The 27704-nt window shown below is 50.5% G+C and overlaps 1 protein-coding gene and 1 long non-coding RNA gene across 3 annotated transcripts; both read right to left on the reverse strand.

The window, feature by feature from the left end:
• Positions 1-10432: 10432 nt before the first annotated feature.
• PRPH (peripherin) lies at positions 10433-15845 on the reverse strand. 2 transcript variants are annotated; one of them, XM_058742905.1, is made up of 9 exons: positions 13380-15845; positions 12961-13021; positions 12682-12777; positions 12111-12278; positions 11885-12010; positions 11567-11787; positions 11404-11453; positions 11080-11159; positions 10433-10830 (listed from the first exon to the last, which is right to left on the reverse strand). In XM_058742905.1, exons 1-9 carry the CDS (start codon positions 13919-13921, stop codon positions 10762-10764), a joined length of 1413 nt encoding a protein of 470 aa, XP_058598888.1. In that variant the 5' UTR covers positions 13922-15845; the 3' UTR covers positions 10433-10761. The 2 variants fall into 2 exon arrangements, with proteins under 2 accessions (XP_058598888.1, XP_058598890.1); XM_058742907.1 differs by having other exon boundaries at positions 10433-10827; positions 13380-15842.
• Positions 15846-20913: 5068 nt separating this feature from the next.
• On the reverse strand, positions 20914-22358 carry LOC131519647 (uncharacterized). The gene is made up of 2 exons (XR_009265732.1): positions 22131-22358; positions 20914-21545 (listed from the first exon to the last, which is right to left on the reverse strand). It is a non-coding gene; the product is annotated as an uncharacterized LOC131519647 (long non-coding RNA).
• Between the last annotated feature and the right edge of the window lie 5346 nt (positions 22359-27704).

A 27704-nucleotide genomic window follows, 5' to 3' on the forward strand; every position in this document is an offset into this window, starting at 1 on the left:
TCAGGTCACGATCTTGCGGTCTGTGAGTTCGAGCCCCTTGTCGGGCTCTGGGCTGATGGCTCAGAGCCTGGAGCCTGCTTCCGATTCTGTGTCTCCCTCTCTCTCTGCCCCTCCCCCGTTCATGCTCTGTCTCTCTCTGTCTCAAAAATAAATAAACGTTAAAAAAAAATTAAAAAAAAATAAATAAAACAACGATAACAGAAACAAGAGCTAGCACTAGCTTCGTTCATGGCTATTAGGGTATTGGTGCCCCCAGTTGTTCTCAGTGAACAGAGCTGGGGAAAACAGTCTACACACACAAATATAATCTATACCCACACACATGCACGAACCCACCACATTTACATCTATATTTCTATATCTAAACATATTGAAAACCATGAATTCAAGACTAGCCTTTAAAAATCACATCATTTACCTGCTTTAAAATACTTCGAAGTTTTTCTGCTGTCCTTAGAAAACATCTTAGGAACTTCCCAAGTTAATGTGGACTCTCCTCTCTTTGCCAGACTCCAATTAATGAACCGAGATGGAGGGGCACCTGGGTGGCTCGGCCAGTTGAGCATCTGACTTCAGCTCAGGTCATGATATCATAGTTCCTTCATGAGTTTGAGCCCTACGTTGGGCTCACTGATATCAGCACAGAGCCTGCTTCAGATCCTCTGTCCCCCTCTCTATCTGCCCTTCCCCCGCTCATTCTCTCTCTCTCTCTCTCTCTCTCTCTCTCTCTCCTCTTTCTTTCTCTGTCTCTCTCTGTCCCTCCCTCTCTCAAAAAATAAACAAAAATGAATTGAGATGGAAAATTTAGCAACAAAAAAGACAGAGATCAGCCAAAAGTTCATTTGTTTTAAAATTCATAGGGGCGCCTGGGTGGCGCAGTCGGTTAAGCGTCCGACTTCAGCCAGGTCACGATCTCGCGGTCCGTGAGTTCGAGCCCCGCGTCAGGCTCTGGGCTGATGGCTCGGAGCCTGGAGCCTGTTTCCGATTCTGTGTCTCCCTCTCTCTCTGCCCCTCCCCCATTCATGCTCTGTCTCTCTCTGTCCCAAAAATAAAAATAAAAATAAAAATAAAAAATAAATAAAATAAAATAAAATAAAATTCATATACCCAGGGGTGCCTGGGTGGCTTAGTTGGTTAAGTGTCCCACTTGGGCTCAGATCATGATCTCACGGTTTCTGGGTTTGAGCTCCGCATCGGACTCTGTGCTGGCAGCTCAGAGCCTGGATCCTGCTTCAGATTCCATGTCTCTCTCTCTCTCTGCCCTATTCACACTCTGTCTCTCTCTGTCTCTCAAAAATAAATGAATGTAAAAAAAATAAATAAAATAAAATTCATATACCTGTTAATAATCAGACATAACCTGGGGCGCCTGGGTGACTCAGTTGGTTAAGCCTCCAACTTTGGCTCAGGTCATGATCCCATGGCTCATGGGTTTGAGCCCCGCTTTGGGCTCTGTGCTGACAGCTCAGAGCCTGGAGCCTATTTCGGATTCTCTCTCCCTCCCTCTCTCTCTCTCTCTCTCTCTCTCTGCCCCTCCCCACTTCTGCTCAGGCACTCACTCTCTCTCTCTCTCAAAAATAAACAAACATTAAACATTTTTTAAAAAAATAATCAGATACGGGGTGCCTTGGTGGCTCAGTCAGTTAAGTGTCTGATTTCGGCTCAGGTCATGCTTTCATGGTTTGTGAGTTCGAGCCCCATGTCAGGCTCTGTGCTGACAGCTCAGAGTCTGGAGCCTGCTTCGGATTCTGTGTCTCCCTCTCTCTCTGCTCCTTTGTTGTTCACGCTCTGTCTCTCTCAAAAATAAATAAACATTAAAAAATTAAAAAAAAATAATCAGATATAACATAATCTAGTGTACTTTCTTTAACCTTCTGCTGGTGAGGTTTATTCTCTCATTTCAAATATTTGAGACTCGTTTGTCTTAAAAGAGGTGGCAAAGACGAGTTCATTTATAGTCAGGTTCTGTGGATGTGGCCTGATAACTGTTTCCTTAGAAGAAAGGTGTCAGTATTCCTTCATAGACTCTTTCCCAGTGTACAAATCATAAACTTCACTCTACAATCCAGCTAGACTTGGAGGGAAATAAGGAAATATGGAACAATTTTAGAAATCCAGCACCCCTAAATCAAGCACCCCTAAAATCAACCATTTTAAAGTGAGCAATTCAGTGGCATTTAGTATATTCACAGTGTTGTGGAATTACCATCTCTGCGTGGTTCCAAAACATTTTCATCACCTCAAAAGGAAACCTCATACCCATTAAGCAGTTACTCTTCATTCTTCCCTCCCCACAATCCCTGGCAACCACCAATTTGCTTTTTGTCTCCCTATTCCGGATATCTCATACAAATGGAATCACATAGGTGTAGCCTACCGTGTCCAGCTTCTTCCATCATGTTCCCAAGTTGCATCCACATTGTAGCCTATATAAGCACTCCATTCCTGTTTATGGCCGTATACTAGTCCCCTAGCACTCCATTCCTGTTTATGGCCGTATACTAGTCCCCTGTGTGGATAGACCACATTTTGTTTATCCATTTATCCACTGATGGACATTTGAGTTTTCTCCCACCTTGTGGCTATTATGAATGGTGCTGCTATGAACCTGCATTTGCAGTTACTTGTTTGAGTACTTGTCTTTTGGGTATATATCTGGGACTGTACTGAAAACAATAAAATGGGACCTCTAGGGAAAAAAAAGAATTATCTTGAGTTCTGGCCCACTAAGAATTCTTTTAGTTCGTTTGTTTGTTCGTTCATTTGTTTGTTTTAAAATGTGGCTAAGTATTCGTTAATTTGTTGGCATACGTTTTCTGCCATTTGTAAGGAGTTGCGCGTTCGAAGGTCAGTTCTATGTGTTGACCCGGCTAAACTACAGTCCCCAAACGCTAAGGTAGGTGTTGCTGTGAAGGTATTTTGTAGATGCGATTAAAATCCACCATCAGTGAACTTTAAGGGAGATTATCCTGGATCAGCTGGGGAACCTGACTGGATCAGCTGAAAGGCCTTCAGAGCACAGCTGGGGCTTCCTTGATGAACAAGGGGTCCCACCTGTGGGCAGCAGTGCTGTCTCGGCCTGACAGCTGCAGCCAGCCCTTCCTTTTTTTTAAAATTTTTTTTTCAACGTTTTTTATTTATTTTTGGGACAGAGAGAGACAGAGCATGAACGGGGGAGGGGCAGAGAGAGAGGGAGACACAGAATCGGAAACAGGCTCCAGGCTCCGAGCCATCAGCCCAGAGCCTGACGCGGGGCTCGAACTCACGGACCGCGAGATCGTGACCTGGCTGAAGTCGGACGCTTAACCGACTGCGCCACCCAGGCGCCCCTGCAGCCAGCCCTTCCTAATGGCAGCCAGCTCTGCCCCAGGGGGGGTTGAAGACTGCCGTGGGAAGCCCCCCCCAATCGTGGGATCCAGACCCTTGCAATAAATCACTTAATATCTATCTCCTGCTGGTTCTATTTCTCTGGTTGAACCCTGACTGATGCGGGTTTTGGTACCTGGAAATGGCTATTATAACAAACGCCTAAAAATGTGGGAGTGGCTTTGGAATTAATTAATGGATAGAGTCTGGAATAACTTTGGAGGATGCTAGGAAAAGCCTCGCTTGCCTTGAATAATAGACTGTTAGTAGTAGAAACAGGAATGTTACAACTTGCTAGCGAGGGCCTGGAGGGAGGCAAGGAAGCATGGTAGAGAATACCTAAGTCACCACAAACAGACTGTTGGTAGAAATATGGACAATTAAGGTCCTGCTGGCATTGAGGGCTCAAAAGGAAATGGATAATATGTTATTGGAAGATGGAGGAAAGGGGATTTTTTTTAATACAGTAGCAGAAAGCTTAGCAGAATTGTGTCTTACAGTTCTATGAAAAGCAGCGTTTGTGAGGATAAACGGGGGTATTTATCTGTGTTGCCAGTGTTGAAGGTATGGCTTGATTTTTTTTTTTTTTCCTGAGAGGAACAAAAGAGGCAAAAAGGCACCAGAACTTGGTATTTTAGAAATTCTCAGCCTACCCAGATTGCAAACAATGCTAAAATTAGGCCATTCGCTGTCAGGAAAGTGTGCTCTGAGGAGACATCCGAGGATGTACCTGGACAATCTTTTGCTAGTGCCTAGGAAGGATCAAAGGTCAGAGTATTCAATCGCACAAAGGCCCCTTTGGAGAGATTAGCCATGTGACTTGTGGATTTCCTCAGCCATCTCGGCAGAAACCAAGCAGAGAAATGGGAGTGTCTAGAAAAATCTGTGGAGGTGTCTAACGGAGTGAATCTCAGAGCCATACACAGGAGACCCACATGGCTCTTGAGAATGTCTTGCAAACAAAGACACTGCCACCTTGTAGTGAAAGAGGCAGAGAGAGGGTACGATGGAAGAAAGCTCTCTGACCCCCCCACCCCCACGCCACCCTGAACTGTACGGCCAGGAAACGATCAGCTGAAAACACACAAGAAGGAAAGGGGGCCTTCAAGGTCAGGCAGTGAGGCTGGAAAGTAGGGCCAGGAGCCACAGAGGATTACTCCCAGGCCTTGAAACCTTGTGTTGTTTTCCCGGGTGGATTTTCAATTTGCTTCACAACTTCCTTTTTTCTTTCCATTTCTACCTTTCTGAATGGGAATGTCTGTAGTTGTTATCCTCTGCCCATCCCGCTGTTGTGTTTTAGGAACAGGTAGCTTGTTTTCTAGTGTCACAAGTCTGTGGATGGAGAGGAGATTCTCCCCAAGATCAGTTTCACCCAGAGCCTCACCCATACCTACTTTAGATGATTTCAGTGATGAATTTGAGATTTTCGGGCTGATGACATCTAGATGAGAATTTGCTCTTCAGCTGACGCTGCAGTGGGTTGAGATTTGGGGGAACCCTGAAATGGGGTGAATATATTTTGTGTGTGAGACCAACATGAATCTTTGGAGGCCAGAGGGCAGACTGTGGTAAGCATAATAATGCCTTCCCTTGTTTGCATCCCAATCCCCAGAACCTGTGAGTACTTCCTTATGTGGCAAACGGGATGTTAATGATGTGAGTAAATTAAGGATTTTGAGACGGAGAGATTATGCTAGATTATCTGGGTGCACCCAATGTAATAACAAGGATCCTTATAAGAGGGAAGCAGGAGGCTTGGAGAGGGAGAGAACATGATAAGCAGAGCAGAAATCAGAGACGAGATTGCTGGCTTTGAAGATGGAAGAAGGCCACAGGCCGCTGAGCGTGGGCAGTCTTTAGAAGCTGAAAAGGCTTCTCTAAAGCTGCCAGCAGGAACACAGATCTGTCATCCCATTTTACTTTTTTTAATTTTTAAAAATGTTTTATTTATTTTGAGAGAGAAAGAAAGTGTGTGTGTGTGTGTGTGTGTGCGCGCGCGTGCGTGCAGGGGGAGAGAGAGGGAGGGAGAAAGAATCCCGAGCAGGCTCTGCCCTTTCAGCGCAGAGCCCGACCCGGGCTTGAACCCATGAACCATGAGATCATGACCTGAGCCAAAATCAAGAGGTGGATGCTCAACTGACCGAGCCACCTAGGTGCCCCCTTTTTAATTTTTTTAAACGTTTATTTTGAGAGGGGGGAGAGGTAGAGAGAGGGAGAGACAGAGAATCCCACGTAGGCTCTGCACTGTCAGTACAGAGCCTAACTGGGGGCTCAGTCCCATGAACCCCAAGATCATGACCTGAGCCGAAGTCAGATACTTAACCAAATGAGCCGCCTACGCACCTCTAAATGCAGATTCTTAATCACTATGCTCTCAGTTAAAATAAAAATTGCGCTTTTCACATTCTTTCATTAGTTTAAAAAATATTTGCTGCGGGATTACTAAACACGCATAAGCGTCAAAACAACTTTTATGCATTTATCAACATCTGTTAATCGGTAGGAAGGGAAGTGCACAGGGGACGAGAGCAGCCTGTCAGCCCCAAGAGCTCAGCGTTTGGGACATTTGTTGGTACGTCTCAGAGGGAATGGGAAATGTCAATTAATCTGTTAGGGCTGGTGAAGTGGGCATCTTCTGTGAAAGGAAGAGAAAGCAGAACCAAAGAAAGTCCCAGAAGTCAGCATGCAATCGCTATTAGGCCATGGAAGCCATAAGACAACCGACACCAGAAGTAAGAAGGAAATAGGAGTTAGCAAAAGCCAGGGTGGAGGATGAGGTCATTTGCTCATTGTGACAAGAGGAATGGAAGCAGTAGGGACCCTGCATGGGGAGCAGTGGGCTCCTGCTGCCGAGGGGCCTGTCACTTCGGTTCGGTGAGGCCTGCGGGGCTACGGAGTCTATTCTTCCTGGGAGGCCAGGTCACCCAGGTGTTTCTGGGTTCCTGTGAAGCCACTGTCACTCGGCCCCAGGCAGCAGCAATTCTCATTCCCCTCGTGCCCATGCGTAAGCCCACAATTCACCCCCCCTTGCCTGAGATATTTGATTAGTCTCTGTTCCTTGCGACCCAGATAACCGAACTCCTCCTACCTACTGCAAATGGCCCCTGAGGAATTATCCCTGCTGCAGTCATGGGCACCTCCCTGGCCCCAGGACACGCACCCGCCACATCTGGTTCCCTCTAGGAACTACTAAATAAATGCGGCCACATCCTTGCTTCTGAGATGACCTTCTAATAGATGTCATGGATCTATCTCTCTGCTTCCAACAAGCTGAGTACAATAAAATCAATGTGGTATAAGCTTTCTTAATTACAGCGAAATCCCAGCCCTGTCTTCCGGAGGTTAACATCTGATCTCCTTGGTTAGAATTGGATTTGGAGTTTCCCTAAAACTCTTCAATCACAGCCAAGTCCGAGTTTGTGTCACTTCAATAGGTGGTTGGGCCTACTCATGACAACCCGTTTCTTTCCAGTTCTCCCCAGCATTTAAACGCGTTCACGTCTTTACCACAGTCCAAGATTTAAAAAAAATACATTTTATGTGACAAGCCAATACACATGTATATAAATACATTGAAAAGTTTCACCCCACCCTAACACCCATTCATTTCCTTTTAAAATGTTGGTCTTGGGGCGCCTGGGTGGCGCAGTCGGTTAAGCGTCCGACTTCAGCCAGGTCACGATCTCGCGGTCCGTGAGTTCGAGCCCCGCGTCAGGCTCTGGGCTGATGGCTCAGAGCCTGGAGCCTGTTTCCGATTCTGTGTCTCCCTCTCTCTCTGCCCCTTCCCCGTTCGTGCTCTGTCTCTCTCTGTCCCAAAAATAAATAAAAAACGTTGAAAAAAAATTTAAAAATAAATAAATAAATAAATAAATAAATAAATAAAATGTTGGTCTTGGGCTGGGCAGCTCAGTCGGTTAAGCATCCAAGTTCAGCTCAGGTCATGATCTCATGGCTCATGACTTTGAGTCCCACATCAGGCTCTCTGCTGTCAGCCCAGAGCCCACTTTGGATCCTCTGTTCCCATCTCTCTCTGCCCCTCCCCTGCTCACGCCTGCTTTCTCTCTCTCTTTCTCTCTCAAAAATAAATAAACATTTTTTTTTAATGTTGGTCTTGACCCAGCAATTTATATCACAATGTTTCACGATGCACGGTTTGAAAATCACGGGTCTTGTTTCTCCTTTCTTCAAAATTTCACTTCTCAGGCACAGGTCTTTCTTTGCTCTGGTTCTTTCTTGTCTTTCTTCCAATATCTGGAGAGAGTGGTCGGCTCTCCACTTTCTCATCTTTTTTAAAATTTTTTTTTTCAACGTTTTTTATTTATTTTTGGGACAGAGAGAGACAGAGCATGAACGGGGGAGGGGCAGAGAGAGAGGGAGGCACAGAATCGGAAACAGGCTCCAGGCTCCGAGCCATCAGCCCAGAGCCTGACGCGGGGCTCGAACTCACGGACCGCGAGATCGTGACCTGGCTGAAGTCCGACGCTTAACCGACTGCGCCACCCAGGCGCCCCTCTCCACTTTCTCATCTTGAATTCACTCATCAGTCGGCCACGTTTTGTCTCTGGCACCCCCCCTGCCCTGAAGCAGCCCTCCCTGAGGTCTCTAACAGCTTCCTTGTTGATAGAGCCCACATTTTCAAACTGTTGTCTAACCCTGGGTTCCCAGAATCCTCTGGTGCTGCTAGCCGCTTCCTCCTAGAAGCCTTCTCTTGCCTTGGCTTCCCGAGGCCGCATTCTCCTAGTTGTCCTCCTCCATCTCTGCTGGTTCGTTGTCAAGATTCTCTTCCACTGCTACTCTAGGAGTCTCCTCAAGGCCCTTCTCTGTTGTCACTTTATATACTGTTCTTAGGTAGTTTCATGCTTTCTCATGTGGGACACCAGGGAGGTCTCATGCCCTTCTCTTCGACTCAATCTCTCTTCTTTGTATCCAGTACAAAACATAGGCCACAGATGTGAAAGTAGCCAAACTTAAAATCGTGCTCACTTGAAAGCCTGAACATTGAAATCCAAAGCTTTGGTCTGCTTTTCTGCAGTGATACGTCTCCTCCGAGGTAGTAAGTTGCAGTTGAACCTCAGCGGCTACTCCGCATCAGATGGTTAGCCCAAGCCCATCAGTAGCTTTTCCTGGCAACTGTTACTGCTCCAGGATTGGGCACGCCAATGACCTCAGTCACACAATCTAAAGGAAAGGACTGTATCTCATACTGGGCAGGAGGCTTTTCTCTTTCCTCCACTGGATGTGAAGGGAGAAGCATCACCAGGTAGCTACTGGCAGCCATCTTGGGACCATGAGGAGACAGGACAAAGCTTCAAGGAGGAAGGCTGAGTAGAACCTTGGACACAACTTGGGTCCTTGATGGTATCTTTGAACTGCTGAATCAACCAACCTCAGAGCCTGCCTACCTCTGGCTCCTTGTTACGCTAGCTATTTCTTTCTTTTTTCTTAAAAAAATGAGATATTATGTTACTTGTAGCAGAATGCATCCTGATAGATTCAGTATTTCAAAACATCCCATCACAGCTGAACTCCAGACCTGTGGATCCAACTGCCTGCCAACTCTTCCTCTTGGCTGTTCCATAGCATCTCACACTCAGCCTAAAACTGACTGTCGTCTGGGCCCCCACCTCCCCCTCTTCTAATCTTCCCTGTTTCTGTGAAAGACCCACCATCTGCCTGATTTAAGCCAAAACCTTGGGTCCTCTTTGCTATTTATTTCCTGTTCACCTACAGTGTCAATCTCTCCTTGGGTATTCCAGAATCCACCCCCTGAATACATCTCAAACCCACCCCCTTCTCTGCTCACTGTCACCTCTGATGCGTTTCACTGCAACAGGCTCTGACCTGGTTCTCCACCTCCTTCTAGTGGTTTCTGCACACTACAGCAAGAGGGGTCTTTTAAAAATGCAGATCTGAATACTTCACCTCCTGCTGAAACCCACTTTCTGTCCCTTTTCCTCGGGACATATTCCGAATGCCTCAATATGGCACGTAAGGTCCTCTGAGACCCAGCTCTCATTTCATCTTTCCAACCTCAGCACTATTCCTCCTTCCAACCCTTCATTCCAGAATTATAGAACTAGTATAGTTCTGTACTCTCTTACCTCCTGGCTGACTTACCTACCTGGAAAGGCCTTCTCCTCTCCCTGCTTTAGCTGAACAACTCCTGCTTGCTCTTCAGTGCTCGGCGTGATGGTGTCCCTTTTGGGAAACCGTGGCTGGGAACCCCAAGGCTGGGTGAGATGCTCTTCTTCATGTTCCCACAATGTCATCTTCTTTCCCAGTCATAGTACTCTTCACAAGGTTGGAACTATCTGCTTGTTGGTTTCTCTCCCCCACCCCCAGACGACCAGCTCCTTGACAGCAAGGACTCTGGCTTATTCCTTGGCATGTAGCACTATAATTGAGTGAAAGGATCATTTTAAACTCAGAAGTGGATTTTGACTTGAAAGTGAGGGCAGGGTGGAATAGAGTCAGAGGGCAATGTAGAAACAGACGTTTTCAAGTGGAGGGCGTGGCTAATGTGTTGAGTAGGTTTAGGTGGGTGGCAGGGCCAGGCCAGTGGCAAGAGACCACTGAGGGAGATGATGTAACTCAGGCAAACGATAACAGTGGCCTGGACTAGGGTGGTGGCAGTGGGGATGGGGAGAATGAAATAGGCTTGAAAGAATTTAGAAGTGGAATGAACAGAACTGGGGAGTAGGTGAGGAAAGGAAAGGGGCAGAAGATGAGGTGAGTTCTAATATGGCAGCAGAGGTTCTTGGTGGTGCCTTCTTCTAGAGTGGGGAACCCAGAAGGAAGAACATGATTGCAGATGGTGGAGAGGGAAATGAGGAGCTCTGTTTTGGACATGTTGAGTTTGAGGGGTCTAGGGCACACCCAGAAAGCACTTGGACATTCAGGGCTGTAGATGGCAGACAGAAGCCGAGAAGGAGCGGACGTAGAACTAGAAGTACAGATAGGACCATAGATGCCAACATACCGGATTCAGAAAGACAAGGGGAAAATACTGTTACGCCCCCTCCCCACAGGCACCCTCACTTCCACAGACACAAATGCACTGGCGAGGTTTCTCTTGACAGCAGTTTTATTTGATTCAAAAGCGAAACTCAGACCCCGGCCCAGTCCACTGGTCATGGGATAATGGTAGTAGACTCGATCGGGGGATTGTTGGCCTCTGACTAGGACGCAATAAGGGGCACATATAGGTCATATATATGTATGTCAGGGCAGGGAGAGGGCTGGCTGGGTAGCACTTGGCCACAGGCCAGGGAAGGGGTGACTTGTGCCATCCCCTAGACACATGCAGAGTGAGAGAGGACTAATTCAGTACTGGTGTGAGGGTCTGGGACTTAGAGTAGGCCTAGGGCAGGGTCAGGAAACTCTGGACCCATGGGTTCAGTAGCTGTGAGTCGAAGACTTGTCCAGCTCACTGCGCTGCTCCTTCTGGGACTCAGTCACCACCTGCTGGGGGCAAGGCATGTGAAGGGCACAAACCATTAAGCACCACACTCTTTCAATCTCCTTTGGGGTATGGTGTCTCCTTCTCCAGCAAAACCAGCTGAGGCTCCAGACTGTCCATCCACCTTCTCTATCTCCTTGTCTCTCTGCCACCCCAAGGACCACTAACCTGCAATACTCTAAGATGCAGCCAGGCTGGCGCTCAGAAATAATATGTGCCATGATGGGATCCTGGGCTCAAGTGGCCCATCTCACCTCCCCATCCTGAGTCTCAATGGTCTTGATCAGAACCATCTTCCTGCTGTGGATGTCCTGGGGAGGCTCCACCTCAGGCACTGGAAAAAGTAGGATGAGGAGTGGAAGAGAGGAGGCTTGGGGTTTCTCTCCTCTTAAGCCCTCACTCCCATCTGTGGGGGGAGGGGAGTGGCAGGACATGAGGAGTGGGGTAGCGGGTAGACCAGGACTCAGTAGTTCATGGACAGAATCGATCCCTGAGCAGGGCCATAGCAAGAGTCTGGTCAGGGCAGAAGTGGACAAGGGGACAGGTAGATTGGAAGCCAGGCATGGGAGGAGACTCACCAGTCGTCTTTATACTTAAGGATGCAAAAGAATGGACTGGCACGGAAATCCTGGGAGCGAAGCCAAGTGGTCAGTTACTCGGCCCAAGCCCCTCCCCTTCCCTGAACACACCCAATCCCGACCGTCCCCTACACTCCCACCCTCCAGCAGCTTTGCCCCCCACCTGCTCTCTTCGCCCTCCAGCAGCTTCCGGTAGGTGGCGATCTCGATATCCAGGGCCATCTTGACATTAAGGAGCTCCTGGTACTCGCGCAGGTGCCGTGCCATCTCCTCCTTCAGCTGTCGCAGCTCCTCCTCGAGCCTCGCGGCGCCCGCCTGATACCCGCCCGCCTCCAGAGCAAACTGCTCCTCCAGCTCCCGCAGCTGTCTGAGCAGCGCCTCGTTCTGGGGGGACCAGAGGGTCACCATTGGGGTAACAGCCTTCATCCTCCACCCACCCCACCCCCGCCCCCCGGGCCTGGGCGCGAAGCCTGGTACTCACCGTACCGCGGAGCCCGTCCACCTCGCATGTCAGGCTCTGTATCTGGCGTCGGGACTCATTCATCTCCTGCTTGGCTTGACGCAGGGCCTCGTGATTCCGGTTGGCGGCGTCGGACAGGTCCGCGTACTACCGCGCGCGAGGCAGTGCCGCTGTGAGCTGACGGGACGCGCCCTCCCCTTAGCGCCCAGCCTCCCCGACTCTCCCTAACCCTCCCGGGCTTTCGCACTTTGGACTTGTACCACTCCTCTGCCTCTTGCAGGTTCTTCGCCGCGATGCTTTCGTACTGCGCGCGGATGTCCCTCAGCGCCGCCGTCAGCTCAGGCTTCACGGTGGCCTCCACCTCGACCTGCTGCACCTGCTGGCTCTCCACGCTTACCTGCAGGTCTCGAAGCTCCTGCCGCCCAGGACAACAAGTTGTTGAGGTTGCCGCGCGGATCCCACGCGGGCCGCGCAGTTCACGCACAGAAAGAGAAGAAACACTCGAATGAACAGAAGGGGGCGCCAGGGAGTGCAGCGCGCATATGACGGTGCGGTCTGCGCCCTGGCCGGCTCCAAGCCAGCGGCCAAGTTTTACGGGGTGCAGCTCCGCTGCTCGCCACCAGGTGGCGCAGGGGTGGGAGTCAAACCACCTGTAGAGAGGGGGTTGAGGGGCTGCGTCTGCCCAGCGAATCTCACTACTCTTCCCCAGGCAATTCCTCCTCCCCATTCGCCAGTCTTCTGAACCAGCGCCTGCCTTCCAGCTCCAACGAGACCGCCTGCTACCTTCGAAGCCTCCCCTGACACTCGGATCCACCTACCTCCTCGTGCAGCTTCTTGAGGAACTCAATCTCATCCATTAGAGACTCAATCTTGCGCTCTAGTTCCAGGCGGGACAGGGTGGCGTCGTCCACATCCTTAGTGGGGGTGGAAATGAGGGTTCAAGAGCCGGGAGGGGCTGCTCAGGCTGAGAAAGGGCCAGGACCTCCCTGCCTGTCTCTAGAGGTTTCTGGTCGCCTCCTCGCGCCCACAGATGCCACCCTAGTACAAAGGCGAGGGCAGAGGTGGGGAGTCGGAGTTGACATGGGGCCCGGGCTCACCTTGCGGAAGAGCACGAGGTTGTGCTCCGCATCCTCCCGCTTGCGCGTCTCCTCCTCTAACCTGGCAAGAAGAGGGGGCAGAAGCTGAATTGTAGGGTCACCGCGCACCCCAGGGTCTGGGCTAGAGGCTGCTTACTGTCCAGGACTCTGAAGAGGGGTCTTCATGCTGACCGATGGACTTGCCCACTATCTAACGGGCTGAGATGGTCAGACATAGTAACTCCCCCCTCCCCTCCCCAGAGAGTCAGCAAAGTGGTAGAGGGAAGGCAGGGGTCTTAGAGCCCACAGGCAAGCATGCTGCCTGCACACGCTGTGGTGGATGAGGGGAGCCACGCCCTTCGGCGGCTGGTGGGGAAGGGAGCAGAGCGACGAGCAGCCGCCTCGACGGCCGCCGCCCAGCCCCGGTCCTGCCCCCTGACCTCTGCTTCAGCGCCGCCAGGTCCTCCGCCAGCCCGTCGCGCTCCACCTGCACCCGGTCGCGCTCGCGGCCCAGCAGCTCTAGCTCCCTCCGCAGCTCGCGCAGCTCCTGCTGGCACAGCTGGTCGGCGCGCGCCGGCTCCTGGCCCCGGGCCTGGCTCAGCTCCCCGCGCAAGGCCGCGTTCTGCTGCTCCAGGAAGCGCACCTTCTCAATGAAGTTGGCGAAACGGTCGTTGAGCTCCTGCAGCTCCTGCTTCTCGTTGCTGCGCGTGGCCAGGAACTCTTGGTTGAGGGCCTCGGCCATGGAGAAGTCGAGGCGCTCCGAGGGCAGGCGCAGGAGGGCGCCCGCGCCCGCCCGGGGGCCGCGGAAGCTGCCCAGGCGCACGGAGGAGCCAGGGGACGCCGAGCCCAGCAAGCGACTGCTCGAGAAGCGGGAGCTGGACGCGTAGGAGTAGGACCCAGGGGACAGTGAGGGCGGTGGCCCGAAGGTGCGGCGGTATGAGGTGGAACTGACGCTGGCTCGGAGGCCCGACGGGTGGCTCATGGTGGTCGAGGATGGGCAGTCACCGCTGGCAAAGCTGGTCCGGGAGCGGGGAAGGAGCCGCAGACCGCTGCGAGGCGGCTTTATAGCCCTGCGGGCACAGGGGGGGCACGGGCAGCTCCTCCCACTGGCCTGACGGCGGGGCTATGTGGGGAGGGGGATGCCCCACCCCTGCGGAGCTGCAGGAGCGCCGCACCCTCGCTCCTAGGTTTGCTGGCGCCCTGCCTAGTTGATTCCCCCTGTTGCAAGCGGGGAAGGAAGCAGGCCTGGCGACCACTGGCAGGCCTGGGCTGGGGTCAGCACCCTCCAGCAAGCATCTGGAGCTGGAGCCTTGGGTGGGAGGGCCTGACTGGAGCTGGGGTTCCTGCCTGAGAGAGCTATTGAAAATCGGAGATCTGCAAATGTAGAATCATTACATTGTCCACCTGAAATTAACGTTATGTCAGTTAAACCTCAGTTAAAAAAAAAATGGGGAGATAGGAGGACTGGAAGTTAAAGGGCAGGCTTCTGGCATATGAGTGGGGAGGAGATGGCCCAGGTAGATGGTGAGTTGGTCTGGATTGGGCCCCAGGGCCTGTGCCTCCACTTGTCCCCTGAAGGCTAGGCTCTGCTTTTACCTGCTGTCAGCTACCCCTCTGTTACCACGCCCAGGGAGAAATAGGGGACGGGAGGGCAGGGGGAGCTGAGGGGGGTGGGAAGGGCTCATCCCTCCGTAGTCCCCAGGGCCCTGTGGAGGGCTGCTGCCTGGCGCCAGCTCTGCCGCTAATGGACTGGCCACTTCCCCTCCCCCTCCTCTGGACACTTGGCCAGGGGGTTGCCTGCTGATGGCTCAGCCTTAAAGACACAGCTCCCAAACTTGGACCTACACCAGGCCCCAACAGGGTGGGCACAACAGAGGGGGTTGAGGGTGGCTGGGCCCAACTCTGGGTCCCACTCAGTCTGTGTCCTGCCAGAGGCTGAGCTGAGGGAGCTAGTTGTATGCTGTCTGGCTTTACTGGATTCTCCCTTCCCCCAACCAACTGCTGCTCAGTCATGGGCCTTACGGGAACCAAAGCAATTCCTGAGGTAGGAAGGGGAGGGGGCTGAGGGGCCGCAGCTGCTGCCAAGGCTGAGAGATGAATGGACTGGCAGGAACCGGTTGCCCGTATGGAGGAGTTGCAGGTACCCAGGGATGGGTGGGGCTGGATGGGGAAGAGATGCGGAAAGAGAAAGTACTCATTCCTAGTGGTCCAGGGACTGAAAGAGGAGAGAGAACGTCCCAAAGCAGATCTACAAGCCTGTGCACACACACAGATGCATATGCACGCTAGCCACATTACCTATGTGCACACACATTACACACACACAACCACACATCCCTTCCTGCCCTCCCCCACCCCCGTTATCGTGAAGGCTGATGTCTGGCCTTTGCATGTCTGCGGCTTCCAGAACTCAGGCACAGGCCGCCCCGGAGTGGATAGAGGCAGCTCAGATGGTCTGCAGGAGCCAGGGTGCTGAGGCCTGCTGGGTTTGCCAAGAGCCATGGGGCTGCTGCTGCCGGGGACTCCAGGGCTTTCCAGCACGGACAGGTCCACCTCGACTGGCCCTGAGGATAAGAGCTGGGCATCTGGGGAAGCAGGTTTGGGACTCCAGGCTGACTCTCTGGCAGGGGAGGATGAGGAGGGCGGCTCCTTGGCCAGCCAGCTCCTCGGCATTGCAGGGCAGAGGAGCCGCCCCTCCTTTGTGTGTCCTCTGAGATGGGCCAACGCCCGCCTGCTCACAACCCTACCGCCTTCCTTCGCCTCCTCTCCAGGCCCCTCCTTCCTTCCGGGCCATTAGTCTCTCCCTGCACAGCTGCCAGGTCCTTCTCCTTGATGGGTCTGGTTTGGTTGCCAGGGGAATGGGAAGAGGGAGGATGGGAGAGAGGGGACAGGATAGATAAACCTGGGCCTGTCCCCTCTGACTTCTAGGAGTGGGGTGGGGTGGGGTCCAGCCTGGGCTGGGGGTGGGGGCTTGGCAGCTATGTGTGGGGTGGGGGAGGGGGTGATGGAGAAGTTTTGGTGTTTTCTGTTGCAACCCTAGGCTCTGAGCCCCAGCTGCCATTGGCCTGGAGTCCCACCAACTCCAGCCTAGGCCCTGCCCTGCCTCTGCCTGCTGTACCTAGGGAGCAAACTGGGAGTCTAAGCTGGTCCTTTATAGGGAGCTGCTGGTAGGTCTGGGCCTCTGAGAGTAGAGCAGAGGCCCCTTGGGCTGGGCCCAAGGAGTTCCAAGGGGAGTTCCCACCCCTTTGCTGCTTAAGCTCCCAGCTCACCACTCAGATGCCTCAGAGGAAAAGGGACCAGGACCTCCTCAGCAGGGCTCTGGGAGCTGTGGAGGGAGTAAGGAAGGCCAGGGCCTGGGTGGGGGAACTAGGCCTGCAGGCAAGTCAGAGGAGATCCCTCCCCCTTATTTACCCCTTACTCCTCCCCTCTTACGCCAGGGGGCGCCTGTGTAGCTTAGTTGATTAAGCATCTGACTTTTGGTTTTGACTCAGGTCATGATCTCATGGTCATGAGATGGAGCCTTACAATGAGCTCCGCATTGGGCTCTGCAATTCTCTCTCCCCCTCTCCCTACCCCTGCAACCCCCCACCATACTGAAAGAAAGAAAGAAAGAAAGAAAGAAAGAAAGAAAGAAAGAAAGAAAGAAAGAAAGGAAGGAAGGAAGGAAGGAAGGAAGGAAGGAAGGAAGGAAGGAAGGAAGGAAGGAAGAAAGAAAGAAAGAAAGAAAGAAAGAAAGAAAGAAAGAAAGAAAGAAAGAAAGAAAGAAAGAAAGAAAGAAAGAAAGAAAGAAGCCAGCCTTGGGAGATCTTGAGGCCAGAAGAAAGGTAGGAAAGGGTCACCATTAAGAGCCAGGGTTCTGGGGGCACCTGGGTGATTCATCAGTTAAGTGATCGACTCTTGGTCATGATCTCGTGGTTTCATGGGCTCGAGCTTCAAGTCGGGCTCTGTGCTGGCAGCACGGAACCTGCTTGGGATTCTCTCTCTCTTCTCCTTTCTCTCTGCCCCTCCCCCACTCTCACTGTCTCTGTCTCTCTAAAATAAATACACTTTACAAAATTTTGAAAAAAGAGAGAGCCAGGGCTCTGGCATCCAGCTGCCCAGCTTCCCATCTGACTCCAACATTCTGTGTTGTATGAATTTAGGCCTGTTACAGTGTCCTTCCAGGTCCCCTAGTAAAACGCGGACAATTGTAACTTCTGCATACTGCTGTTGGGAGGATTAAACACTTAGGATAATAGAATAATGGATGAAATGTAAGTTAGTTTTATTATTATCACGGATCTCTCAAATGATCTTGTCAGCTGCCGAATGCAATGAGGTTCTGGATTTCTTTTGGATTGTCCCTACTAGTGGCTGAGAGCAGTTCTGGACCCAGAGTGGAAGGAGCCAAGTACCTCCTTGCTGATCTCTTCTCAATGTCAGGGACTCTGGACAGACCTGGGTTTGATCATGGCCTCCTCAAATTAATTAGCTGTGTGCTTTTGAGTTTGGGTGATGATTTCACCTCTATCCACTCCATTTTCTTTATCCATAAATGGGGACAATAAGAATCGTACCTACCGCATAGAGTTGGAGGATAAACTGAGTTAAATATGTGAAGCACTTAGCACTTGGCACAGAATATGGGCTGTGTACGTAGTAGTCAGTGGTATTATTACCCCTCCCCCTTCCGCTGCTCCAGTGAAGGCTTGGAGAGAAATGACAATCAGATGCATTCAGAGGTTTGCAAGGAAGGTGAGCAATGAAATTTAGGTTACTGGCAACAGTGCTACTGAATGACAGGCCATGGACTCAAAGATGGTTGAGGAAGGGCGTGTGGGCAAGAGGGTGGGAGATTGGGAGAGTAAAGAGGTCCGGAGCTGGCCTCCCAGGCAGGGCCAGAAAACAGTCACAGTACAATGGAATTGAAAGAGGCACCGAGAGGGTGGGGAGTGGATTTCAGAGAGCAAGATGCATGAATTTGTGATTCTGGAGCTGGGGTATTTATGGATGATAAGACTCCCAGGACATTTCTAAGGGAGTGGACAACTGAGGCTAAAGCCAAATGACAGAAAAGGTCATGGGAAAAGAGATCAGGCCACCAGCCTGGGCACTTACTAGCTGCGTGACGCTGGGCAACTTACTTGTCCTCTCTGAGCTTTAGTTTCTTCATCTGTAAAATAGGAAAAATGACACCTTCCTTCCTGGGCATTGTGGCGTCTAGGTGAGATATTGTACATGAAGTAATTAGCACGTCATGAGGCTCATAGTAGGTTCTCAACACTGTTGATGGCCTTCTTCCCCTCCTATGTGACAGAGAGGAAGCTGAGACACGGGGGAGCAGTGTCATAACCCTACTCACTTGTAACTGAGTGTCAGCTGGGGCCCCCCTGCCCTCCAGAGGTGTAGGACCGGCTCGACCTCCATTCCACATCCTGGGGAAAGTCCAATGTCATCCTCAAGATCTCTTTGCCTTCTTAGTGCTTCCTCTTTACACCCCTAGCTCCAAGTCCCTGCTGCCCCTGAATTGGCTGACTTTACAGCTGACTCTCCAGTGGTGTCCAGATGTGGAACTCAGTACCATCCCTTGGTTTCTGTGGTCCCCTTTCCCCACCACTTAGTAGCACTTGAAGCTCAGAGGGACAAAGTTGCAAGTCTGAGGTTGCACAGCAGGCTAATCGTGGCTCCCTCTGCTGGTTAGGCCCTGCTGATGTTCTGGGCTCTGGGCCTGTAGGAGCCAAGATGAACCTAGCCAGAAGGAGTCCAGCTCCACACCTCTCAAGCTGGGTTGTCTCCCAGGCTGGTCTGGCCACAGGGTCCCCACTGACAGAGTGGCTGCACCAGAGTGGAATCCCTTCCCCATTATCTCCCTCTGGGGACTCTGCTCCTCCCAGTTAGGGAGTACTCTGGGTATCTTTTCTAAATTTTTTTTTTCAACGTTTTTTTATTTATTTTTGGGACAGAGAGAGACAGAGCATGAACGGGGGAGGGGCAGAGAGAGAGGGAGACACAGAATCGGAAACAGGCTCCAGGCTCCGAGCCATCAGCCCAGAGCCTGACGCGGGGCTCGAACTCACAGACCGCGAGATCGTGACCTGGCTGAAGTCGGACGCTTAACCGACTGCGCCACCCAGGCGCCCCTCTGGGTATCTTTTCTTTTTTTTTTTTTTTTTTTAAATTTTTTTTTCAACGTTTTTTATTTATTTTTGGGACAGAGAGAGACAGAGCATGAACGGGGGAGGGGCAGAGAGGGAGACACAGAATCAGAAACAGGCTCCAGGCTCCGAGCCATCAGCCCAGAGCCTGACGCGGGGCTCGAACTCACGGACCGCGAGATCGTGACCTGGCTGAAGTCGGACGCTTAACCGACTGCGCCACCCAGGCGCCCCTCTGGGTATCTTTTCCATCCCATCACTTTTCTCGCTCTACCGTATAGTAATAGATAACATTTCCTATGTGGTATACATTTTACACACGTTATCATTTCTAATCCTCGCAATCACCCTACAACATAGGTACTATTATGATTCCCACTTTACAGTTGAAAAACCAGGCACAGAGTGGTTAAGCAATTTGCCCAAGGTCACACAGCTAGTAAACTAGCACTAATCTGTTTATAGGTCTGACTCCCCCCATCCCTGATAATATGATCTTTGGGAAAGGGATCGAATCTTAGTCACCTTTGTGTCTATGGAGTATAGCATATGATCTAGGTCAAATAAGTGTTGGTTAAATTGTGAAGGGAACTCTGAGGCACCTGAAAAAAAAAATCTTTCCCATGATAGGTGGTCTGGAAAATAAAGAGAGATGTGTTGCTGCCACCTTCTGGTCAGAAGTTAGAATGACATGTCTGCAGCAATCCATCTAAGACTCCAGGTTGGTTCACCAACATTGGAATTTGGGGAATTCACAATTATTTCACCTTCTTTCTACAGCTAAGAAAAATTCATAAGGTTGTGTAAAATAGAACAGCAACATTGGTATTAGGAGTTCAGAGCCCTGATTCTATTCTTCACCTGGTCTCTAGGAGCCTCCTCTGCACTGCCCCAGCAGCCCCCACCCCAAGCAAAAAGCCACGGAAGCAGGGCAAACTCTGTTCTCTGCCTGCAAACACTGCCCTCCACCCCAGCCCCATCTTCTACTATGTTCACAATCTCCAGTCCTGCCCCATCATAAAATCACGTCTCCATCTGCCTTCCTGACCTTTCCAACCAGCCACCCCTCAGCTGGAGAACAGGAGAGCAGCTTATGGCCATGGAATGCTAAGTGAATTTTCCCTCTCATAGCATGGCCTGGGGGCTTGACAGAGTCACCTGAGAGACTGTTAAAAAGCAGATGCCAGTGTCCAGTGCCTCAACCAGATCTTCTGAATCTCTAGCATCTGCATTTTAACAAACTTCCTAGATGATTTTTAATGTGCATGAAAATTTGAGTATTCCTGGATTAAGATTTTTTTCTTTAAATTGTCTTTTTCCCCATTTTATTTTTAAGAGTTTCAAACCCAGAGAAGAGTTGAAAGAACATTGCTAGAGGCCCCAATATACCCTTCTCCTGGACTTACAGTTGTCAGTATTTTGCCACAATTCCTTTGAAAGTAAGTTTCAGACATCATGATATTTCACCCCTAAATACTTCAGCAGGCATCTCCTAAGAACAAAGACATTTGCCTACAGTACTATTTCCCCACTCAGGAAATTTAACATTAATACAACAATATTATCTAATATACAGTCCTGTTCAAATTCCCCCAGTTATCTCAAGGATGTCCTTCATAGCTATTTCCCCCAATCTGGGATCAAAGATCAAGAGTTGTATTTGGTTGTCACCTGGGCAGAGGAAAGAACCAGAGCATCAGGGGTAAGATTGGGATGAGCTTGGCATGTCTAAGGAATTAGAGAAAGGTCAGTGAGGCTGAGCGAGATGAGTGAGGAGAGGGAAAGGTGAGGCTGGAGGCATGGGAGGGAGTCAGGGCACGTAGGGCTTTGTAAATCAGAGTAAAGAGTTTATAGCTTATTTTATTTTAATGCAATGAAAAGCCGTTGGAGGGTTTTAAGCAAGGGAATGACTTGATCTGATTTATGACTTTAAAAGGTCAATCTGAAGACAATTTCAGAATTGGGACATTCAATAATACAACAATTCCTAGACTTTTAAAAAAGTCAGTGTCATTTTTTTAAAGGGGGGGGGAGCATATGAATTTCCTAGGAAAATAGGAAGGTCATAAAAGATTACCACAACTTGGTGGCTTCAAACAACAAAAATTCATTCTCACAGTTCTGGAGGCTGGAAGTCCAAAATCAAGATGTTGGGAGGGCTGTTCCTCCAAAGGCGGTAGGGGAGAATCCTTCCTTGCCTCTTCCAGCTCCTGGCGGCTCCTGGTGTTTCCTGGCTCGTGGCAGCGTCTCTAATCTCTGTCTCTGTCTTCACATGGCCTTCTTCTCCGTGTCTGTCTTCTCTTTTCTGTCTTGCCATTAAACTGGATGACCCGGCTAATCCAGGATAATCTCGAGATCCTTAACTACATCTTGCATAGACCCTTCTTCCAAATAAGGTCACCATCACGGATTCTGACACGTCGACATCTTTTTGGTGAGCTACCATTCAACCCAGTACAGTGGGAGATTGTTCTAGACAAAAAAAGAGACCGAGAGCTATAACAACTAAATGCAATGTACAAACCTAGATTGGATTGCAGATTCAGAGGGGGATAAAAAAAGCACTACTGGAATAATTTGTGTATTATATGCTATGGAACGATTATTCTGTTTTTAGCTGTGAAGATGGGAATATGGTTGTGTAAGGGAATGTTCTTGTTCGCAGGAGGTGCCCACAGGAGCATTTAGGAGGGAAGTGTCATGACATCCCAGACCTTCTTTCTAGTAGGTCAGTCCCATTGTCTTTGACGTCCTTGTGGTGCAAGGCAGAGGATCTAGTTACTGGGTGAGTGAGACCAGGAAGGAGCTGTTGCAGGGTTGGTCACACCTCTTATGAGAACAGAAACTGGGCCTCTTACCTTGGCCTCCACCTGATTGTGGGGTCTCTTGTAACAAGACTGTGCCTGATGACAGTTTGTCTCTACTCCCTGGCAGAGGATGTGCTCTCCACAGTTGGAGAGCCCCTGGAGCAGAAACTCCCCTCCCCTCAGCCTATAGTCTCCACGTGGAGTTGGCCTTGTCAATCAAACATGGGTGTATGGGATATTCTGAACTTACCTCATTTCCTAGCAGTTCCCCCATGGGTTCAATGCCTTTCAGAGTCAGTTTACAATTGATAGGCCATTCACCGGTCAGTAGGTCCCTGAGGAGGAGACAGGGCCACCCCACATGAAAGGATGAAGGAGGTCAAGGCAGGGGTTCTTCCTGGGCCAGCTGATAATGAGCTCTGTAGTCTTGAACAAGTCTCCTGCTCTGGTCCAACAGCATGATCATTAAGAACATTCTGTGCTGGGGCGCCTGGGTGGCGCAGTCGGTTAAGCGTCCGACTTCAGCCAGGTCATGATCTCGCGGTCCGTGAGTTCGAGCCCCGCGTCAGGCTCCGGGCTGATGGCTCAGAGCCTGGAGCCTGCTTCCGATTCTGTGTCTCCCTCTCTCTCTGCCCCTCCCCCATTCATGCTCTGTCTCTCTCTGTCTCAAAAATAAATAAACATTAAAAAAAAATTAAAAAAAAAAAAAAAAGAACATTCTGTGCTGAGTTGATCCTAAGGCCTTGAGGGATGGCTGGGATTTGGATGGGTAAACTCCGGGGAACATGATGGAGAACAACAGAGACCCAGTAAGGACAGCCTGACTAGGGCCGAAGAGGTTTGTGGTACAGTTGTGGGCATCCTGAGTAGGTAGGGCTGGTTTATGGAGGGCAGGAAAGCTAGGCAGAGGGGTTTACACTTAGATGGCTCTTGTGGGAGGCGCCTGGGTGGCTCCGTCGGTTAAGCCTCCGACTTCAGCTCAGGTCACATTCTCGCAGTTCATGAGTTCAAGCTCCGGATGGGGCACTGTGCTGACAGCTCAGAGCCTGGAGCCTGCTTCGGATTCTGTGTCTTCCCCTCTCTCTGCCCCTCTTCTACTCGCGCACATGTGCTCTCTCTCTCTCAAAAATAAATAAACATTAAAAAAAAACCCAAAACAGATGGCTCGTGTTGCATGGAAAGATGACCTAACCACAAACCAAGACACCTGGTCCCAGGCCTAGGCCAGTCACTGGGACTTGCCTTCCACATTGGTTAAAGAAAAGGGTTGGATTAAATGATATCTGACATTTTTTCCAAGCATACATGCTGTTGGGTAGGGGACTCGGGGAATAAAGGAAGCATGTATTAAACATCCTTGTGGCTTTCAGAGCCCTGCTCCCCAGAAGCTTGATGCTGTTCCTTGATCGGGTGATGTGCCAAGATTCTCTGAAGGAGAAGGAGCAGCAGTGCCTGTACAGAGAGGGGAAGTGTGGGGAAAGCCGGGGCCCGTGTGTCAGGATGGAGCCAGGGCTGGAACATACACGCGATCTCATCTGTGGTCGAAGGATGCATTTTCAGAGAAGACCGCAGTCAGGTGGTCCAAGGAGGGCAGTGATTTCCCCAACTCTCTGGTGACTTCGATTACCCGAAAGGAGGTGTAGACTTTATGCTGGCCCACCTGACAGACTCTGTGAGCCCTTCCATCTGGAGCGGCAGAAGGTTAGAGCCGGTGGAAAACTCTGGGACGCCTAGGCACTCCTCCCGCACTTTCCTCAAGAAGATGCTGAGTGGTCCTCACAATTCCATGGGAACGAGGAGGTAGGACCCCGGCTCCCGGCCCCCGCTAGAGGAGCCCTGGTTACCCCCTCTCTGCACAAGCTGGAGCACATGCACGCGCCTGAAATGAGACAGGAGGGGGCTCCTGCCCATCAGGCCAGTCACCAGGAGGCTCTTTTTTGCGATCAGATCGTGACACTCTGCCATCCATCTCCCCCTACCTTCTGCGTGGAGAGGTCTAGTGACAGCTGAACAGTCAAGTTCAAAGAGTCTGATACCCAGCAAACTGCCCTGCCTGCCCTCTGCCTGCAGGCCACACAGGCTCTCATCTGACAGCTGGGCCCAGCCGGTCCGAGCTCCTGGCTCGGGAGCCTGTGGGGCTCCCAGCCAGCGAGGGCCATTGCCTGTGTCTGTTACAAGTTCTCATAGTGGGGCAAGATGAATTTTCACAAAAAAATGTGCAACAATGTTACTAGCAACCAGAGGAAGAAATAAAATATTATTTGCACGTAAAAAAAAAAAAAAAAAAAAAAGAAGGAGGAGGGGGAGGAAGAGGAAGAAGAAGGAAGAGGAAGAAGAAGAAGGAGGAGGAAGAGAGGAAGAAAAAGAAGTTTTGTCCCTCCCTAGGTGAATTCTGTCTGCAGAACACTGTGGTGCCGACACCGGGCTTGAGGGAAGGGAGGTGACCGAGCAAATGGAGATGGGGAAAGAGGGAGAGAGAGGGAAGGGAGAAATGGAAGTGGAGAGAGAAGAGGAAGGGTGAGGTAGAGAAGGGAGAAAGAGTAGGGGAAACCAAGGAGGTCAGAAAAGGTGAAACAAGGGCCTCCATGCAGGGGAACAACCAGTGGAGTGATCCCTATTTATACCTTGGAGCCCTCAGACTCTGGTTTGGTTCTTGTCCCAGGCGTCATGCTCCAAGCTCCTTAGGCTGGGGAAGTTTTGGAACCGCCCTGGGATCAGAATCCTCTGGCTGGGCTTCCTGGGGGAGGTGATTCTTCCGGAGTGAGCCTCCTTGCTCCTCAACACCACCAGCAAATCAGGCTGCGGCTCCATTCACGGTTGCACGTAAAAGGAGAGAAGGTATATTTTCCGAACCTGCTGATGTTCTCTGTGTGCCTTCGATTTATGGTTTAAGTTCAGCCAAGACTCCCGGAAAAGACCGAAAGGAAGAAGCAGATCAGTTTGGTTGACCAGGAGCTGCAGGCAGAGGAAGGCCAAATGCTGAGGAAAGGAAGGGGGCATAGAATCTCTTTGCTCTCCCAGGGTTATGTTTGCACTGGCAGAGATATACATAATTAAAAGGATCTTAATGGGGCGCCTGGGTGGCGCAGTCGGTTAAGCGTCCGACTTCAGCCAGGTCACGATCTCGCGGTCCGCGAGTTTGAGCCCCGCGTCGGGCTCTGGGCTGATGGCTCGGAGCCTGGAGCCTGTTTCCGATTCTGTGTCTCCCTCTCTCTCTGCCCCTCCCCCGTTCATGCTCTGTCTCTCTCTGTCCCAAAAATAAATAAAAAACGTTGAAAAAAAAATTTTTTTTAAATTAAAAAAAAATTAAAAAAAAATAAAAGGATCTTAATATTTTTATTATTTCAATAGTTACATGCTCAGACAGCTCTTCCTGCCCACAGATCCTGCCCTCATGCTTGAATAGAATCACCCTTTTGCGCTGAAGATGTCTCAAGAATTCTTTCTTGGCCGTCGGCCCCAGGCCCCCATTACAGCTAAACCATCATGGACAATCAACAATTATTAGAATGAAGAGGGTCCAACTTAGAAAAAAATCACAGTCTAATACCTCACTATCAAGAAGTTAGAGGGCGCCCGGGTGGCTCAGTCAGTTAAGCGTCCGACTTTGGCTCAGGTCATGATCTCACGGTTCATGAGTTCGAGTCCCACCTCGGGGAGCACGAGCCCCTCTTCAGGTGAGCTCGAGCCCTGCTTTGGGTGAGTTCCACTTCTCTCTCTCTCTCTCTCTCTCTCTCTCCACCCCTCGTAGGATTCTCTCTCCCCACCCTCTCTGCCCCTTGCTCACTTGCTCCCCCCACCTCAAAAAAGTAAAATAATAAAAAAAAGAGTTACATGCTCTAATGCTCTACCAACCGAGCCAGCCAGGCACCCCTACGTAAGGCTCTAATATTAGTTAGAACGCTTTTGGCAGGAAGCAATAGAACACCTAACTCAAAATGTCCCCAACAATCAGGGGGTTTTTAATCTCACATAATGAGAAAACAAGAGGCAGAGAAGTTTCAAGGCTGTTAGTTCAGGGGCTCAATGTCCCATCAAGAACCCAGGTTCTTTTCATCTTTCGGCTCTGTCACACTCAGAGTGTTAGCTTTTTGTCCTCACGTTTGTCCCCTCATGGTCATAAGACAACTGCGGCACCATCAGGCATCATGAGCTCACACAATTACATCCAAACATTGCAAGACAGAAAATCCTTTCCCTGCATTCCTTTTCAAGACCAAGGGAATCTTTCTAAGAACATCGTCCCCCCCCCCCCAACCCCCAACCAGCAGACATTACCTCACCCCTCATTTCCGTAACTGTGTCACATGCTGCTTCCTCACCAGTCCCTGGCAAGAGAACTGGAATTACCTCGATCAGCTTAGACTCAGATTCACCCTGGTGGTGGAGAGGCCCAGCTTCCCCTGCTGCACATGGATGCCCAACCCCTGAACCAAACCAGGTGGAGTTAGCAGGTAAAACGACCAGCTGGGAGGGCTCTGGGGTAGATGTGCCATCGTGGCTGCTACATGTGACAATGCCTTCAGACACGTAGCATATACTGCCTTGAATTAGGGTTGTGCCCAGGTGATCTGTGTCTACAGTCAGGGGGTGGGGGCGAGGGGAGGCAAAAAAGCTAAATATATTCCCTATAGTACACAGCACAGAGACTTGCACCAATTAGGCTCTCGGAAAACAAGGAGTTCAGCTTAAAAAAGAAAATGATTGTTATAATAGTACAACCAGATGTGATTACCTTTGCCAAGGACATTTTAGTATTAGTTTACTGTCAGGCCAGACATCTCCTGTGAGCGAAATGAGATAGCTGATAGGAACAGAGCGCAGGGAGGGAGGTGAAGGGTGACAGCGATGAGACTGAATTTGCACCCACCTACCCACCCTTAGCGAATTAAGCTAATTTGCGAATGTAGACAAAACTCTTGTGTAATTAGGAAAGCTTTATATTCCGTTCTCATTTTAAAAAGAGAATGAGAAAGAATTCTGGTGGTGAGATGAGTGCTTAAAAGCTTTCTCTGGGGCACCTGGGTGGCTCAGTCGGTTGAGCGTCCGACTTCAGTTCAGGTCATGATCTCACAGTCTGTGAGTTCGAGCCCCACGTTGAGCTCTGTGCTGACAGCTCAGAGCCTGGAGCCTGTTTCCGATTCTGTGTCTCCCTCTCTCTCTGCCCCTCCCCCATTCATGCTCTGTCTCTCTCTGTCCCAAAAATAAATAAAAACATTAAAAAAAAAAAAAATTAAAAGGGGCGCCTGGGTGGCGCAGTCGGTTAAGCGTCCGACTTCAGCCAGGTCACGATCTCGCGCTCCGTGAGTTCGAGCCCCGCGTCGGGCTCTGGGCTGATGGCTCAGAGCCTGGAGCCTGTTTCCGATTCTGTGTCTCCCTCTCTCTCTGCCCCTCCCCCGTTCATGCTCTGTCTCTCTCTGTCCCAAAAATAAATAAAAAATGTTGAAAAAAAAATTTTTTTAAAAAAAGTAAAATTTTCTGCACAGCAAAGGAAACAATCAACAAAACTCTGTCTATCTCTGTCCCAAAAATAAATAAAAAACGTTAAAAAAAAAAAAAAAAAGAATAGGTTCACTGAGCTCAGAGAGAGGCCTGGATGAAAAAAGCCCCTTCACTGGGGAAGCTACAGCCTGGATAGTGGGAGCCAGCTGGCTTTGCCCCTCTGGACCTTCACGCTGCCCCTGGGCCCAGGAACGGGGCTTCTAGAAAGCGCTCTGACAATCAACAGCATAACAAGATCTCCCTTCTGCAGCTGTGGCTCCAGCCAGTGCTCCGTGAACGGGCGTCAGGCCCACACCACCCAGGATGTGGCCCTTGTCCTCCA

This window comes from Neofelis nebulosa, chromosome 8 (assembly GCF_028018385.1).
Source record: "Neofelis nebulosa isolate mNeoNeb1 chromosome 8, mNeoNeb1.pri, whole genome shotgun sequence".
Classification (NCBI taxonomy): domain Eukaryota; kingdom Metazoa; phylum Chordata; class Mammalia; order Carnivora; family Felidae; genus Neofelis; species Neofelis nebulosa.

What these genes read in the sequence shown, in the direction of transcription:
- PRPH (XM_058742905.1), bottom strand. Translation starts at nt 13,921, where the DNA reads ATGAGCCACCCGTCGGGCCTCCGAGCCAGCGTCAGTTCCACCTCATAC. An exon ending in CTGGCGGCGCTGAAGCAGAG is followed by an intron (nt 13,022 to 13,379) that starts GTCAGGGGGCAG and finishes TCTTCTTGCCAG; the next exon opens with GTTAGAGGAGGAGACGCGCA. An exon ending in AGGAGTGGTACAAGTCCAAA is followed by an intron (nt 12,011 to 12,110) that starts GTGCGAAAGCCC and finishes CGCGCGCGGTAG; the next exon opens with TACGCGGACCTGTCCGACGC.